Raw genomic sequence first — 16,717 nt, forward strand, 5'->3', positions numbered from 1 at the left:
GAAAAAGAATTGTTGATGACTTCCGGGGTTGAACCTGGACTCTTGGTGTAAAAAAAAAATTCCTCGTAGAATTTGTTGAACTCATGGACTCTCAGAGAAACGAATAGTTGATGCCGAAATTTCATTCGAATGTGTTGCTTTAATTCCAATATTCTGAATTTTAATACGGTCAACTCCTTACTATCTATACCTGTTATTTCAGCCATATGTCTTCTCGAAAGAAACCCGCTGTCCCGGGGTCATCGGAACCGGCTCTCATGAAAGAGAGGGATGTACCTCCGGCATCTGAGTGGAGGAAATCTCCTTATTTTGGTCGGAAGGACCCCTTCTGGCGGGCGGCTACCTCCACCACTTCTCTTCTATCTCCGAAGGCGGCTCCATTATGTCTCACTGAGGACACTGACTCTGGACATGAGGCCCTCATTTCTCCTTCCTCGGTGCTACGCTTTCGAATTGAGCAGGGGGACTTTCCATACTGTTATCCTCAGTTCAAGGCCTTCTCAAACCCTCCTTTCGGTTGGCAAGAGTGGGTCGATGATGTCCTCTCGGACAGGAGCCTCTGTCAACGACTTCAGGAGGCCCGGCTATTGATCCCGGTGAAAATATCTAGATCTCTATCCATCCGTCGCAACAATGCTAGCCTGGAAGCCATGGCTCTTCGATGGAGCACCGAGACACACACCTTTATACTTGGCCAGCACGAGATGGGGCCCACCCTTGAGGATGTGTTCATGTTGCTGCGTCTGGAAGTGACCGGCCCTGATGCCTTCGACCCTGAGCAGACACCCCCCGAAGATGATTCTTTGATCCAATCTCTGAAGCTAAATCTTCAAACTTGTGGTCGGTGGAGTTCTGTTTTTGATGGTTCAGCGAGGAGGACTAGTCGAGTAAGGACGGACCGTGCCTCCTATACTGCATGGATCCGTCACTTCTTCAAGGATCTTCAGCCCTTGGCCAGAGATGCTGATCTTGACTCTCGGGAGTATGAAGCCGGTCCGATGTATGGCTCCAGGCTCTATTTCTTAGGATTTCTGGCTTGCTTCCTTTCATTCTTCATTCTTCCGAGCACACCTCCGGATTCCCTCAATCCTTTCGTCTTCCCCTTGGCAGTCAGGCTCTTCAGAGGAGATCGGATCCCTTTGGCTCCCCTGTTTCTTGGGAATCTCTATTATCGGCTGGATCTGCTACATCGAGATATGGTTCGCTCCGTGGGTCGATATGAGCCTGTCTCCTTTATTCACAGCCAGTTCCTGCTATGTTTCTTCTTCGAGAGGTTCCCAAAATTTGCCCCTGCTCCGACTGTATTTGAGGCGGAAGTTCTTCGGGAGATAGTGGATAAAGATGGCATCCCCGTGCTCGATACTGATGGGTCTCGGACATTTGAGAAAGCGAAGTCTTGCCAGCCGTTGATTACACGTTGGTCACGTACTATTTCCACCTTATCCTTGAATACTCTGGTGGATGATCCCCGACGCTTTGTGGCACGGCCGTATGTATGCCCACCTGTAGGTGTGGCCACACCGCTTATCTATCATGGTTCCTCCCGCTCGGTGTCCTTTCCTTTGCCGAAGAACATCCCTGCACCCTTTGTTGATATGCTGATTATGATCCGTCCGAGTTCATTACCGGTGTGGCATGAGGAAGGTGTTGATAGTGCCGTTTATAGGCCTGACCGTGTAGCATGTCAATTCGGGTTTGATCAATGTGCCCCGGGGCCAGCACCTCATTTATTATCATTTTCAGAGAGCTACGGGCGCTTCAGTCGCCGACTTATACACACCGTGCTTCCCATATCCGGCTCTTTGACGATGCCAGGCTTGAGCCGAGTAGGGGGTTTCACCCCCTCTTTCAGGCGGTATTGGCAGAAGAATATCGATGCGTTTATTGCATTTGTCCAGAGCAGACCGACCGTATGTTTGCCTCCGCCGATTTATAAGAAGGATTCTTCTCTTCGGCTACCCGAGAGCCGAAAATCTGACCACATGTACGAGGGTTTCTTCACTTCATCTGCTCCAACTGACCCTTCTGCTCGGGCATCTGCTTCTAGCTTGGCAATTACTTCTCCAGAGCCAGTCCCTTTGAATAAGGCCTCTGGTCCTCGGACGACCCGCCTTAAGAAGATGGCTCACAAGAGGACTTCTGATGCCAGTCCTTCCGCTCCTCGCCTTTCCAAAAGGCTTCATGAGGTACCCGAAATTCTTGATTTGAAGCTACTTTCCTTCTTGCGACTATACCTTCTAAAATGAAAACTTTTATTTGCCCATGTTGTGTAGGATCCTGCGGTTGTTGACGTTCTCGGTACCGTGGCTCCTGGCCATGCTGCCTCCCCCAGGCCGGACTCAGACTTGGACGACACCCTCCCTTTGTCTGCAAGACTTGTGAAGATGTGCACCCCTCGTATAGCAGTTATAGATGACGATGATGGTGAGGCTGAGTCCTCCGATCATTTTTGTGACCTTATTCGACGCACGCGTCGTCATCGCCCTACCGTAGCTGAGGAGGAGCACTGCCTTGGTGACGAGTTTATTGGGGCTCACCATTCTGATGTTGAGATTGCTGGAGGGACTGATGCCACAGAAATTGATGTCGCGGGCCATGCTTCTAGAAGCGATGTAGAGATGAGGTGCGCCTCTGGGAATGGTGTGGAGGTGGATGTGCTAGAGATCTCTGAGACTCGCTCTGGCACTTATGGTGATTCTCATCCTCCGGCCCTCCTTCCTTCTTCAGGGATGACTACTACTGTTCAGGCTTCATCAGACATTGAGATCGATCAGGTGGTCTCTACACGACCAAGTGACTTTGTTGATGCTAGGAGTCCTTCAGTTGCCCCTGCTTTGCATATTGATTCTCCCTCTGGTAATCTTTCTTTCTGAAGTTTGTCATTTACTTATATCTGTGAGAAATCTTTACTGAAATGACTTTCCTGTTCCCTACCTCTAATAAGGCCTTCTTATCTTTTCTTCAGTGTTAGCTGCTAACGGGGTCTTGCCTTCACCTACCTCAGACTCTGCTCCAGTGTTAGCTGCTACCGGGGTCCTGCCTTCACCTGCCTCGGACTCTGCTCCGACTCTCTTTGTAACTCCTCACGGTTCTCCTTCTCAAGGGGGAACACCTGCCTTTGAGACGACTGCCAGAGGTTCTTCATCGCCAGTGCCTTCAAATATTTTGGATTTGAATCTCAGTGATTTCCACATTGATAGTGATGCTTTTGGTCTGTCCCCTTATCGTTCGGCATTCTCAGGCTCGGGACCTCTGCCGGGAGTTACCCCTCCGGGTGGTTCATCTAACCCGATAGACATTGGGGAGATTCCTGAGACTAGCAACTTTTCGGCCCCAATTCCTCCTTCGACTTCTGGCAAAGTATCATTTCTCCATTATTGGGTAGCTCCTGAGTTTGCTTCAGTTCTACAGCTTGTGCATTCAAGTTACCCGGAGACCTTTGCTTCATTTGCTTGCCAGTGTCCACTCATTCAGACTGCTCTTCTCGAGTCTTTTGCCACTATCTTATATAGCTTGGACACGCAACGGTTGTGTGACCTTAATGGAAAAGTAGTCGAGACGGCGTATCAGGGGATCTCTGACATGGAGCGTCACCAAGTGGACTTATCATGGCTTCGGAAGCGCCTGGATATAGCTTCGAACGCCAGTCATCGGCTGGAACTTATGTCTGTGCTTGCCTCTTATCGCACCTCTATAGATGAGACAAAGGCAACTCTTCGTGAACTTGAGTCGGGTTATGCTCGGGCCTTGGAGACTTTAGAGGCACACTCTACTGTTTGTCCTCCAGATGTAGATGTGACGGGCAGCTTCTTCGAAGGTGTCTTTAGGAAAGATTGAGTTTTTTTTTTATCATTACTTTCTTGCCCCTTTCGATAAAAATGTTTTATCTAGGACAATGCAATGAAATGACAAAATTTTTGTTGTTTGGATATTTTCGCATTGTTTTCTCATTCTACTTGATAAAATATTTATTTCGAATGATAGAACAATCATATGCACATGTTTATAAAAGCTGAAATATTCTCATTAGTTCTTCAACTTTCTTGACAAAAGCATAATAGATTCACTGTAAGTGATGGGATAAAACATACACCATAGAGAAAACCAGCTTCTTCATAACGCAAGGGAAATACAACCTTTAGACAAAGTAAGAAAGTGAAAATGAATTTCAACATAGATGAGTCCAACTATGGGTAGTAATGCTTGATAAACTTTGCATTGAGCGGGCCAGTTCGGAAGCCGTCTTCAACCCTTACAAGTTTGTAGTACCCGCTTGAGCTTGCCTGAACCACCTTGTAGGGCCCTTCCCATTTTGGAGAAAACTTGGGTAAAGGCTGTCCTCGCATGATTGGGTCTACAATCTTCCATACTAGATCACCTTCTTCCAACTTCCTTGGTACCACAGTCTGGTTATAGGCTCGGGCGATGGACTCATGATACCTTTCCATGACTTTTGCAGCTCTGTCATGCTTTTCCTCTAATGCTTCCAATCTGGTGGTTCGAGGCTCCAATACCATTCCCGAGGCGAGAGCCATTCGAGCAGATGGCGTTTCCAACTCTATAGGTAACACTGCCTCGGACCCATACACAAGGGAGTAAGGAGTTGCTTGAGTTGGCTTTCTCTTCGAAGTGCGATACGCCCATAGGGCTACTATCAACTGTTCGGACCAAGTCCCCCCAAACTCATCCATCATCTTGCTCAGAATCCTTATCAGTGTCTTGTTTGTGGCTTCCGCCTGCCCGTTCCCTTTTGGATAGTAGGGTGTGGATTTGTGATGCTTCACTTGGTAAGTCTCTAGGAGGCTCTTCACATCTTTGTTTATGAAGGGAGTGCCGTTATCCGAGAGGATGGTGTTTGGTACTCCAAATCGGCAAATGATATTCTCCTTGATGAAGTTCGCAACTGCAGGCCCCGTAGCGTTCTTCAGAGGAATTGCTTCGACCCACTTTGTACTCAATTCTGTGGCTGCGAGAATCCACTTGTACCCCTTAGAAGATGTAGAGATGGGCCCTATCAGATCAAAAGCCCAGGTATGGAACGGCCATGGCGTTCGGATACTATGCAGGTCTACAGCTGGAGCATGGATCAAATTTCCGTGTTTCTGACAAGTCTGGCACCTCTTCACGTGATGGGATGCATCTGACTCCATGGTCGGCCAGTAATACCCAAGGTGTATAAGTTGCTCGAACAGCCGAGCCCCTCCTTGATGTTCAATCTCGTGGGCTCTTCCGAGGACTAGATCTGACTCCTCCTTGGAGAGACATCTCAAGGGAGTGCCCTCAATACTTCTTCTATACAGCTTGTCCTGATCAAGAAAGTACCGCCTCGCTCTCCTCTTGAGGTGTGCAATGTCCCTCGGGCTCTCAGGTAGTGTTCCCTCTTTGAGATAGTCAATGTAGACTTGCCTCCAGTCAGGGGTATCAATTTCAAAGCAACTCTCATCCTCCCGGATGTATGACTGACACTTGGGGCATTCCCTCTGTAATTGATTTGAGTCCTTCTCCATCTCGGGCCAATAATAACCTTGTCTTTGGATTCTTCTATACAGACTGATATCCCCATCCCCGCAAGACTTTTCATGGATCTGTTGTAGTCGGAAGCTTGCTTCTTGTTGGCCAATACACCGGGCTAGGAATCCGGTACCTCCTCGGAAGTAAAGTTCACCTTGAATAATTGTGAATTGGGCAAGCTTGGCCATAGTCAGTTTTCCAACTTTGCTTCTGAGTTGCTCGAGGACTTCTCCTCTCCAGTCCTCCGGAAGGCCTTTGTCTTCGGGTATTATTGAAGGTTCTGTTCTCTTCTTGATAACAATTGTTGCCTCTTCCTCTAGAATGTCAACTCTTGCCCCTAATGTTACGAGGGCATCTGAAAACTTGTTGTCGGAGCGAGGCACATGCTCTATTTCGACCTTCTGAAATTTGTCAAGAAGCCTTTGGACTGTTGTTCGATATGTGGCCAAGGCAGGCTCCTTTAAGACGAACTGTCCTGAAACTTGCTTCACTATCAGCTTTGAGTCCCCCCGGATCCGAATCTTCTTGATACTGTGCTTCTCAGCTGCTATCAAGCCTAAAATAAGAGCCTCATACTCGGCTTCGTTATTCGAACAATGGAAATCCAGTTTATAAGACAAATATAACTTTTCCCCACTTTTGCTTGTAAGGACTATCCCGGTTCCTCCCTTCCCTCCGGCTGCTGCTCCGTCAAAGCTCAATGTCCAGAAGTTTTCCTCAGAAGCCATAGCTGCATGCACCTCTCCTCTTAATTCTTCATTCACTGGTTCATAGTCACCACTTGGAAATTGGGCAAGGAGATCAGCTAAGGCTTGGCTTTTGATCGCCTTGGGGGCTACACATGTGATCTCGAATTCACCTAGTGCTAACAACCATCTTGCCACCTTCCCGGTTAGAGCAGGCTTGCTGAGGAGGTATCGGATTGGATCACTTTTAGTGACAATCCGAATCTGGTGTGCTAAGAAGTAATGTCTGAGCTTTTGGACAGTGAATACCAAAGCTAAACAATGTCTCTCTACCGGGGTATATCGGACTTCTGCTCCTCGAATCTTCCGGCTGATGTAATACACCGGGCGTTCTGCTCCATCTACATCTTGGACCAATAATGCCCCTATGGACTTGGGGGTTGAAGTTAAGTACAACATTAGCGGCACCCCGGGCTGCGGGGCTATCATGGTCTGAGGCGAGGTCAAGGCTGCCTTGATTCTCTCGAAGGCCTTTTGGTGCTCCTGGTTCCACTCGAACTTGGCATCTCCTTTTAACAATGAACCGAAAGGGGCCGAGATCTCTGCAAGTGCTGGGATAAACCTCCGAATATAAGACACTTTCCCGAGGAACTTCTTTAACTCCTTCTGAGAATGCGGGGGAGGCATTGCTCTGATAGATTTGACCTTGTCTTCATCTGCCTCGATACCATGCCTATGTACAAGAAACCCGAGGAACTTCCCGGCCGTCACCCCGAAAGCACATTTGAGAGGATTCATCCTCATTTTGAATTTCTGGCACCTCTTGAATACCTTCTCAAGGTCTCGGAGATGGTCTTCTTCTTTCTTGGATTTCACCACTAGATCATCAACATAATCTTCCACCTCATGATGGATCATGTCATGAAAGATTGCAGTCATAGCCCTTTGGTAAGTTGCACCGGCATTCTTGAGTCCGAAAGGCATGACTGTATAGAAGAAGTTTCCGAGAGGTGTTCTAAAAGCAGTCTTTTCTGCGTCCTCTTCAGCCATCTTAATCTGATTGTATCCACTGAATCCATCCATGAATGAGAACATCTGGTGTCCCGAGGTAGTATCCACGAGGGTGTCGATGTGAGGAAGAGGGAATTCATCCTTCGGGCAAGATTTGTTCAAATCTCGAAAGTCTACACATACTCTGATTTGGCCATTCTTCTTCTTTACTGGCACGATGTTTGCTAACCACGTGGGGTACTGTATTGGCCGGATGAAACCAGCCTGTTGAAGTTTTTCAATCTCCTCCTTAATCTTCTCTTCGAGATCTGGATGATATTTTCGAGCAGCTTGCTTAATTGGCTTGGAGTTTGGGAACACATCAAGATAGTGGGAGACTAGGTCAGGATCTAGTCCGGGCATTTCCTTATATGACCAAGCAAACACATCTGAGTATCGGCTTATCAACTTTAACAAATGTTCCCGCTTCTCTGGGCTAAGGCTCGAACTTACGAATACCGGCCTCGGTGCATCTTGTCCATCACTCAAATCTACTTCGATAAGTTGTTCAGGCTGAGGCTTCGGCCCATCTTGCATGCATTCTGGAGCCACTTCAGGTTTTATTACTATATCATTGTCAGGAGGTTCTTCTTTTGACTCGGAGTCGGTGACTGAAGAAACCGACTCCCCGCACCTTCATAAATAGTACACCATCTTGCCTCCTTCTCGAACTTTCATCACCTTCCGAGGAATAGGCGGACTTTCTGGTCTAGACATTGTCCGCTTACTTGACTCTGCCATCGGCTCCTTGTCATCTTTGATATCCTCCCAACGAGGAATTTTGACCCCTTGAGGCTTAGAGGTGGTGGGAACTTCTTCGATAGCCAGTTCGGTGAAGTAGATGGCATCAGAATAATGAGCTTCATGGATCTCGAACGGCCTTTCTGTAGCCTGAATTGTCACCGTCTTCTTTCCCCATTTAGCCTTAACACACTGATGATAACTTGATGGTACAGCCCCATATCTATGCATCCAGGTCCTCCCTAGAATGATGTGATAATTTGCCTCAGAATCGATAATATGGAACTTGGTGGCCGAGCGAATTTCTCCAACGGCTAAATCAACTGTTATGCATCCGATAGTAACTCTCCTTTCTCCACCGAAGCCAGTGATGACTATCGGCTGCTTCACAATGCGTTCTTCAGAGATTCTGGCTTTTTCTAGAGTAGCGCGAGTCATAATGTTGATAGAGGCTCCACTATCTAGAAAGGCCCTTTTGAACTCAACCCCGTTAATAAAAACAGTCACATAAAGCGGGCGATTGTGAGAAAAAGGATACTTTCGATCAGCCTCGGAGAAAGTAATGGCACTAGATTGCTCTTTTGCCTTCCTCGGGATAGACCCCTCAGTCGACATGCATTCCTCATGGTGTGCCTCGGCTATATTAATGATAGACTTGGTGATTTCCGTTCTTGCCTCCCTGGAAAGTCCAAGCTGGTCAAAGAACTGCTTGAACTTTACACAGTCTTGCAGGGTTTTGGCATAGTGATCCGGATCTTTTTCCACTCTTGGAGGCTCGTAGTTAACCATCTCCTCGGTCTCCTCAAAATAAGATGCCACATAAACATGGTGTCCTCCTCTTCTATAGTAAACTTGCTCACCCTCTGGCTCGAGGATATCGTCTAGATAACAATCATCGTCATCGAGATTAGCGATAGCCTCGATCATTGGGCCTTCATAAGCTATCATAGCAACATTCTTGCCCTTGTCTCGGTGTTGAGGATATGGTTGTTCTCGGATGTCTTGAGTCCCTCGCTTTTTGAACCTCAATTCGTCTGCCTCGACTTTATCTCTGAAGATTTTCCTGAGAGTCCAACACTTCTCTGTCGGATGTTTCAATGTACGATGGTAGACACAAAATTCAGGGCTCTCACGGTCCTTTTTTGATGGCATTTCTTCAACATAAGGCAATTTTAGCTCTCCGTCAGCCACCCATTCCTTAACTAGAGCTTTCACTTCCTCGATTCCACATGGATAAGAAACATTCCCCTTTTCACCATTATATTGCTTTCTTTTCTGGCCTCTATGACCTCCTCCTTGTGAATTTCGGGTATCCGGGGCAGAGGCAGCAGCAACGATAGGTCCACGAGATGACTTGAAACTAGTCTTGTAACTAGCTTTAAATCCGGACTCTTGAGCCTGAGGAATGCTAATGTTCCGAGCTGCTTCTATTAATGCCGAGAAGGTGGGTAGCTTGTGGTTAACTAGAAACATTTTGTACCTGCTCAATGCCCCTTCTAAACAAATTTGAACCAGATAACTCTCCTCAACTGCTTCATGACAATCCACGGCCTTGTCCTGAAACCTTTTGACGTAGTCAAGGATGTCTTCACTTTCTTGTTGCTTCTCTTTACACAATGTAAGTGTGGTCACCTTCTCCGCCACTTGAAAGAACTTGGAGTGGAATTTGTTAACCATTTCCTCCCAACTTCGGACAGAGTTTGGGGCCAAATTAACATACCAACTATATGCTCGGTCGGTGAGGGACTTAGAGAATTCTCTCAGTCGAAGGACGTGGTTTGACCCATGAATACCTAGAGTCTCGATGAATCGCACAACATGTTCTCGGGCATTTCCTTGTTTGCCGTCGAACTTGATGAACTTCGGCACTGTATACCCCTCAGGGTATGGATAACTCAGCATCTCAATGGGGTAAGGCGGCTTGACGTCTGGATCAGGCAAAGAGGGTAAGGTCCTCTTGCCCCGTTCGAGATCGAACATGGCCTGCACATCGGCGAGAGTGAGAAACTGTTGAGGGAGAGAGTTTGATGGTGGTATTCCCGGAACTTGGCTTATGTACCCGAAGACTGAGCTAGGGGCGTCTTGGCCATTCTGGTGCTGCGAATTCATCATTGGTGAGGACATTTGACGATACTGGCCATCAGCGCCTATAGACAAGCCAGTTGGTGATGGGATATTGAACTGAGGCCCGTAAAGTCCACCGTACGGCGCCGCTATACCGGGTTGTGCTTGCAGATTTGTTGTCGGCACCAAAGGAGGCCCGCTTGGTGCTTGGGTAACATTTACTGGTGGCGTGACAAGATTAGGTACGGGCAGAGCTCCCTTTTGCGCCATCACGCTCCTTATGTTTTCCTGGACACCAACAGTCGCCGGAGCACCATTCATTACACTAGAAACTCCCCTAGTCACCATTGGATCTTGGCTTGGCACGCCATGGAGCCCGGGCATGGGCAAACTGCCGCCGCCTACTGTGGTTTGAGCATGTGTTACTGTGGCCGTGTTGCCATGAGCCATAGGCTGATTGGGGCTTACTTCTCCTTGGATTTGATTTTGCGCTCCGGCGGGAATAACTCCACCACCAGTTTGATTTCCGTTTGGCGCCGGTGCAAAGTTAGAACTCATCACCAACATGGTGTGAGTGAGATTCTGAAGAGTGGTAAGAATCTCCTGCTGAGTATTTTGAAGTCCTTGAATGGCTTCAAGCAAAAGTGGTTGATCTGGAGCCGTGGTTCTGTCATCACCACCATTAGAGGATCCTTGTTGGTGAACTTCATCTTCTCCTGCCATCCTTGTTGGAGTTGTGTGGATTCCAGATCTCGTTGAGACCATTAACCAATCCGCCTCCCCAGCAGAGTCGCCAAAATGTAGGAAAGGGTTCAATAAAGGAGTTAGAAAATTCGAAGATCTTCAAAGATCCTTGAAAAACAACTTCGAATTCTCTAGAATATGATGAGAGGCTTAGATTCTTCAATAATCTCAACTTAGGAACACAACAACAAAGGAGATGATGGAGATAAGAGATTGGGTGAAGAAGAAGGCAAAATGGCTAGAGAATAGAATAATGGCAAGGCTCTCCCATGGATCTCCCACTTTCACTCTCAAGGTTGATAATGGAGAGGGGAAATTAATTCTTTCCCAAGGGTTCAAAAATCTCCAAAATTCATCCCTTGTAAAGCTATGGGTGGGTGCTATTTATAGGCACCTCATGATGTAGGATGGAGCCCATGTGCAAGGCACATGGGGGATATTCTCTCTAACCACCTTGTCCGAGGAGGTGACCTCTCCGAGGAGGTGACTTCTCCGAGGAGGTGACTTCTCCGAGGATGAGAAAACCCCGAAGAGGAGATCAATCCCTCGGCGAACCCTTCTTCTTAGCCACACCTAACCAATGATCCCCAATCATCCCAAAGGGTCAGGGGTAGTCCCAGAGGACGTCCTGCCGCAAAAATATTGCCGAGTCTCATGGACCCCCCCGGGGTCGTGCCACCTCGACCCGGGTATAGGCTAGTTTAACCGAAGAGTGAATTTATCTCCACTCACCGTCCTCGGGATCGGGTCCTTTGTTCGAACTCCATTACGCCCATGGTTCTGGTGCGTAGATCCCGGAAAGCTCCGAGCCCGCAAGTGTTCTGGGACTCATTAACGGAGCGGCTTCTAGATTGCATCTGAATCCGTTCGAAGCCAAGTGCTTCGGATCTCTAGATTCGTAGGTTCGAATCCTTTCGAGTCCGAGTGCCTCGGATCTCTAGGCTTGTTCAACACCCTTTCGAGTCCGGGCCCGAGTAAGTCTCTAAGTCTCTAAGTTCGTGGATCCGAACCCCTTCGAGGCTTAGAGCGATTCAGCCCGTTTGATGGCGATAAATCTGGGCCCACCAATTCTTGGACTTGCAATAAATTCGGGCCCACTAATCTTGGGCTATTGGGCCTAAATAATTTAGTGGGCTCAAATTAGCCCCTCTTACACATCTATATGCAGATATATTTAGAATGGCTTACAATATTTCCCCAAGCTTTTCATTCTATTTCTCTAATATAATTTCATGATCATTAACAATTTTGCATGAATAGTTTCCTCAGCAATGAAGTTCCATTTATGTTCCACTTACCTTCCATCCTTCTCGGCAACGAAAAGCTTGCTCGGCAACATATAACATGCCTTCACCTCACCGTGATATGAAATTGCATGGTCTAATGGAACTCAGCCAACTGAAAATGATTACACTACAATTCCGCCGCCGAGAAAATATTTCACACTTAGCATGGGCACCTCCCAACTCAAACTCGCCAACAAGTTTTGATTGGCGCCGAGACTACATAACACGAGTGTCTATTTCAACTACACAGTGGCTAAACTCGGTATCACCACTGAGCTCCCTGTTGCTCATCCATCTCCCTCGGCAGTAACGGAAGCATTAAATTTGCCTTTGGTAGTTGTTCGGCATAGCATTTTGCATATCAACTCAGCTTCGACAAGATTATTCGGCACCAGTATTTATTCAACATTATGCATGAACATTATTCGGCAATACATCAACTTTATTCGGCAACATTATTCTGCAACATTGCTTACTCGGCTTACTCGGCAAGGCTACTCGGCCACATATTAATTCATCTACCTCTTCGGATTCGTGTCAGCTCAGAGTCCAAATACACCAACCAGGAGTCATAATTTAACCAAAGTTTGCTGACAATTGCGAAATGGACCAAAACTTTCAGCACACTGACATTTTTTACGTTATCGAAATAAAGTTTTGACCATACCAGTGTGAAGTACTCATAGAGACGATTCCAACACAACAAACAGCATCCAAATCTGAACACAATCAAAGCCGTACGAGCTCGTCGAAGTTTGCCGAGCAACGTCGTTATTCCATTGGCAAAGACGATTGGATTTGAAGCTGTCCAAATTAAGAAATTATTGTGTGCATTGCGGCTAAGTTGCCTGTTGTCATAGCCGAATAATCAAGTTCAAATAGATAATGTATAAAATATATACACAAGGTTCTAAGGTGGCAAAGTGGTTAAGTATTAAATTTTCCTCACAAAGGCATGAGTTCAAATCTTCATGCCGCAACTTTGCTTATATTTTTTGCCAACCCACCAAGCTAAGCCGTCCGATGCAGCATCTGTTAGAGAAATTATCCAGTACTTCGCAGGGACTAATTCTACATTGATCTGAGCCGTCGGATCTATTTTGACTACAATTACTCCATTCGGAGTCCGATTCCAACGACCTTATAGTTGTTTCCAACTATTTAGAGTATTCTGAACACATCCATAAGGTCTAATTTTGTACATTTCATACCAATAATTTGTAGATTTTATATGCAGTACCACCACATATCGCAACTCCAACAACACTTTTGCCGTCCAGCCTGGCATTTGATCAATGCCAAATTCAACAATTTTGGTGTCTTCCCGCCACTATAGCCACCCGCATCATTCGGCAATTTTGGCTCAAGTCTATTCCGAATTCCTTCCGAATCACCCCTATCCTTCGAACGCAATGGGGCAATATGACACTGGAAGCAATTTTACAACTAATTCCATGACAGTTCAATGTGGTGATGGTACAATTTAGTCGACTTAACGCTCTTTTAACGCTCCTCACCGAAGTCACTGAACAACTCTTACACTCACTCGGCGCTTTCAATTCAGCAACTTGGTAATTCAATCTCCGTTCATTCGCATCAAAACCTACTACGCAAAACCTCTGCGTCATTCGGCAGTTCTTCACATGTTTTGCGTGCCGTCATTTTTATAGCCTTTACAGCTTTCCACTTTTTTGTGGCCGATATATCTACATTATTTGCGTGCAGTTCTTCGTATATTTGCTTTTACAACAATGCACTATGCCCTCGCCCGGGAGTTATAATACTGCGGCCTACGCCCTCGCCCGGGGGTTATAATACCGCGGCCTACACCCATGCCTGGGGGTTAGAATACCGCGGCCTACACCCTCACCCGGGGGTTATAATACCGCAGGTCTATACCCATTACCCGGGGGTTATAATACTGTAGGTCTATACCCCTCACCCGAGGGTTATAATACCGGAGGTCTACACCCTCACCTGGGGGTAATAATACCGTGGTCCATTTTTTGGCTGATATATCTACCTTATTTAATTTGTCTTATTTGGTTCAGGTAATCATTTTTGTGCTCAGCAAATAAAAATATTTCTAGCTCGGCACGAAAGTCTATATTTGGCAGCAATCTCTGCACTTGGCAATATACTACACCCTTGCCCGGGGTTACAATACCGCGGCCAACACCCTTGCCTGAGGGTTATAATACCGCGACCCACCATTATAGAGATAGTATTACTCATTAGGCATTAGCTCACCTCTCTCCTTTATATACATATATTTGTACATACATTTATGCATACATGCATTCATCCAGTCATTCATTCATTTATGTTATTCATTTATCAAATGTATTCTTTGTCAAAGGACTTAACATCTATTTGAATAGCATAACTCGGCAATAGAAACTCTCATTCCTTCTACCAAAGACAATGTAAGTTTTGGGGCAGTTGTGGGAGCTAGAAAAAAATATATATTAGCCTATTAGGATTAACCCAAACAAGGCCTACAATGTGTCCAGCCCAAACAAATATTACACGCCCCCACCTATATAAAAGGGGGGGATCCCAAGTTGAGGTATGTTCTCTCTCTCTCTACACTACACACCAAGTACTCTACACTTTCTAGACTTTTATTCTGCTTAACAGGTGACTGACTTCACCATCAGAGTGCCTCTGGCCGGCAACCCCGGTTGGATGGCACCGATCCTGCTCATCTTTGCAGGTATACCAGGACTAAGTTCATCTCTTCGTTGGATCTCTACAATCCATGTGAGAGGATATTTTATGGTCTCACACAAGTATAGACTAAAATCACAAGAATTGGAACGAATTCAACTCATGTTTGTTTTTTGAAAATGGTTTGAATTTGCCACCCTCAAGTGGGCTAAAATGCGGATTTGCCACCTCAAGTGGGCTTAAAACATGATTTGCCACTTCGCAAAGTGGGCTCAAAACTCTCACTCGTTGAATTGTTCTAATTAAAACAACAAAGCCTTCATCCACCGGCATTCATGCAATTTAGCAAATAAGCACATAGCCTCATGGCAAGCATGTGAATCATGGCAATACTCACACTCATGCAAGTATGCTAAAGCGTAAAACTTACAGAGTACTCCAAGCCAAAATAAAAGCTAATTAGAAACAATGCATGATCCTAACTATGTTAAGATGCCTAATGCAACACATGCAACATGAAATTAATAGGCTCGGCTACTAATATGGTGTATGAATGCAACAATTTGAACAACATGCGATTAAACACGTATTCAAAGAAGTATATTGAAATAACGATGCAATTTGAATGATGAGCCGAGCCTCAGGCATGCAAAACAAATCAATGGATGCAAACATACAAGCATAAGGAATGCTAATCAAAACATGTCCCTAATCTAACCATCAAAAGCGGTTAAATAAAAGGGAGAAAAACGTGGGGTTGGAAGACATGCACACACGCACGCAGACTTACAACATTGCACCCTCGCGAAGGAGGGTCCGAATGAATAAGAGCTAAGCTACACTAAGCGAAACTAATTAACTATTTTAGTTAACTAATTATTACAACACAATTGAATAACTAGCTATGCTAAGCTAATTAAAATATTACAAAACGAATTAAGCTAATTAAGTACAACACATGTACGAATGAATTAGCTAACTTATTCTAAGGTAACAAAAGCAATTAAATGGCCTCGGGGCGAGGGATGCATGCATGCTCGGTTGGCTTCCTCCCGAAAATCCACCGTCTTGCCATCAGATGCCTCTGCTTGCGCTCGTTTGATCTCTAAAAATTGTGCCAACTCCCAGAATGACTCTGCTCTAACTCAGGAACACACTGGTGCAAAATTCATTTCTGGCCGGTTGGCTACCAATGGTGGCCGGTCGGCTGCTTCAACTGGCCGGTTGGCCACTGCTTTCCTGGATTTCCCTTTTACTACAACAGAGAGCAAACAAAGGCAAAGCAGTGTATTCTAAGGAATATATGTGTGTACTTCTACCCTCCTTATCATCTCTCAAGCTCAAAGGAGTGTAGCTCTTGGCTCTCAAGCCATCAACCAAGCATTTTCAATGCATGATGGCTATAGAATCAAGCTTCTACAAGGTCAATAAATGCACAAACAAGACCAAAACAACCACCACCCTATTATGCATGATCAAGGGTGACGGTGACCAAGAGAAATGGCATGTTTCATCACTTTGAGTACGAAACGCCCCATTTTCCTTGTGTTTGGATTAACGCCCGATCCAAACACATGCAATGCAACACAACATGCTTAACTTGCTCAAGTTTTACTTGTCATGTTTTATTTACTCATTTTAATTACCGATCCATTCTTTAACCGGTTAGGTCCAAGGTGAGAGTCCTCTAATGAGGGAGGTGTCAACCAAGGGAAGATTTAAGGCACGAGAGAGATCATGCCGTTGGTTAGTAGAAATCCTCAAACGAGGATTAAAATCGTTAAGCACGAATCTCAATCTCAAGCTTGAACACAACCCGAAGGTTAACCAACCCTCAAATCAAATGAAAAAGTGAAGAAATGAGGGAGGTTGCAGATATTTCAGTGCTGACATGGCATGCAAAATGACACTAAATCATGCAAGCAACACATGAAGGCATGTTTAAGAGCCTAACTCATTAAGCTA

General features: G+C 45.9%; 1 protein-coding gene across 1 annotated transcript; it reads left to right on the plus strand.

Moving 5' to 3' along the window:
- The first annotated feature begins 2,509 nt into the window (after positions 1 to 2,509).
- LOC145818967 (uncharacterized) lies at positions 2,510 to 14,137 on the plus strand. Its single transcript, XM_082912941.1, has 4 exons — positions 2,510 to 2,856; positions 2,966 to 3,381; positions 13,544 to 13,653; positions 14,134 to 14,137. The coding sequence occupies exons 1-4, from the start codon at positions 2,619 to 2,621 to the stop codon at positions 14,135 to 14,137; spliced, it is 768 nt and encodes a 255-aa protein (XP_082769067.1). The 5' UTR covers positions 2,510 to 2,618.
- Positions 14,138 to 16,717: the final 2,580 nt, after the last annotated feature.

Source organism: Camellia sinensis, chromosome 2, assembly GCF_055761805.1.
Source record: "Camellia sinensis isolate YWXY chromosome 2, ASM5576180v1, whole genome shotgun sequence".
In the NCBI taxonomy this organism is placed as follows: domain Eukaryota; kingdom Viridiplantae; phylum Streptophyta; class Magnoliopsida; order Ericales; family Theaceae; genus Camellia; species Camellia sinensis.

Coding starts and splice junctions, on each gene's coding strand:
- LOC145818967 (XM_082912941.1), top strand. CDS start 2,619: ATGAGGTGCGCCTCTGGGAATGGTGTGGAGGTGGATGTGCTAGAGATC. Junction 2,857..2,965: donor GCATATTGATTCTCCCTCTG/GTAATCTTTCTT, acceptor TCTTTTCTTCAG/TGTTAGCTGCTAACGGGGTC. Junction 3,382..13,543: donor TATCATTTCTCCATTATTGG/GTAGCTCCTGAG, acceptor ATTCCATGACAG/TTCAATGTGGTGATGGTACA.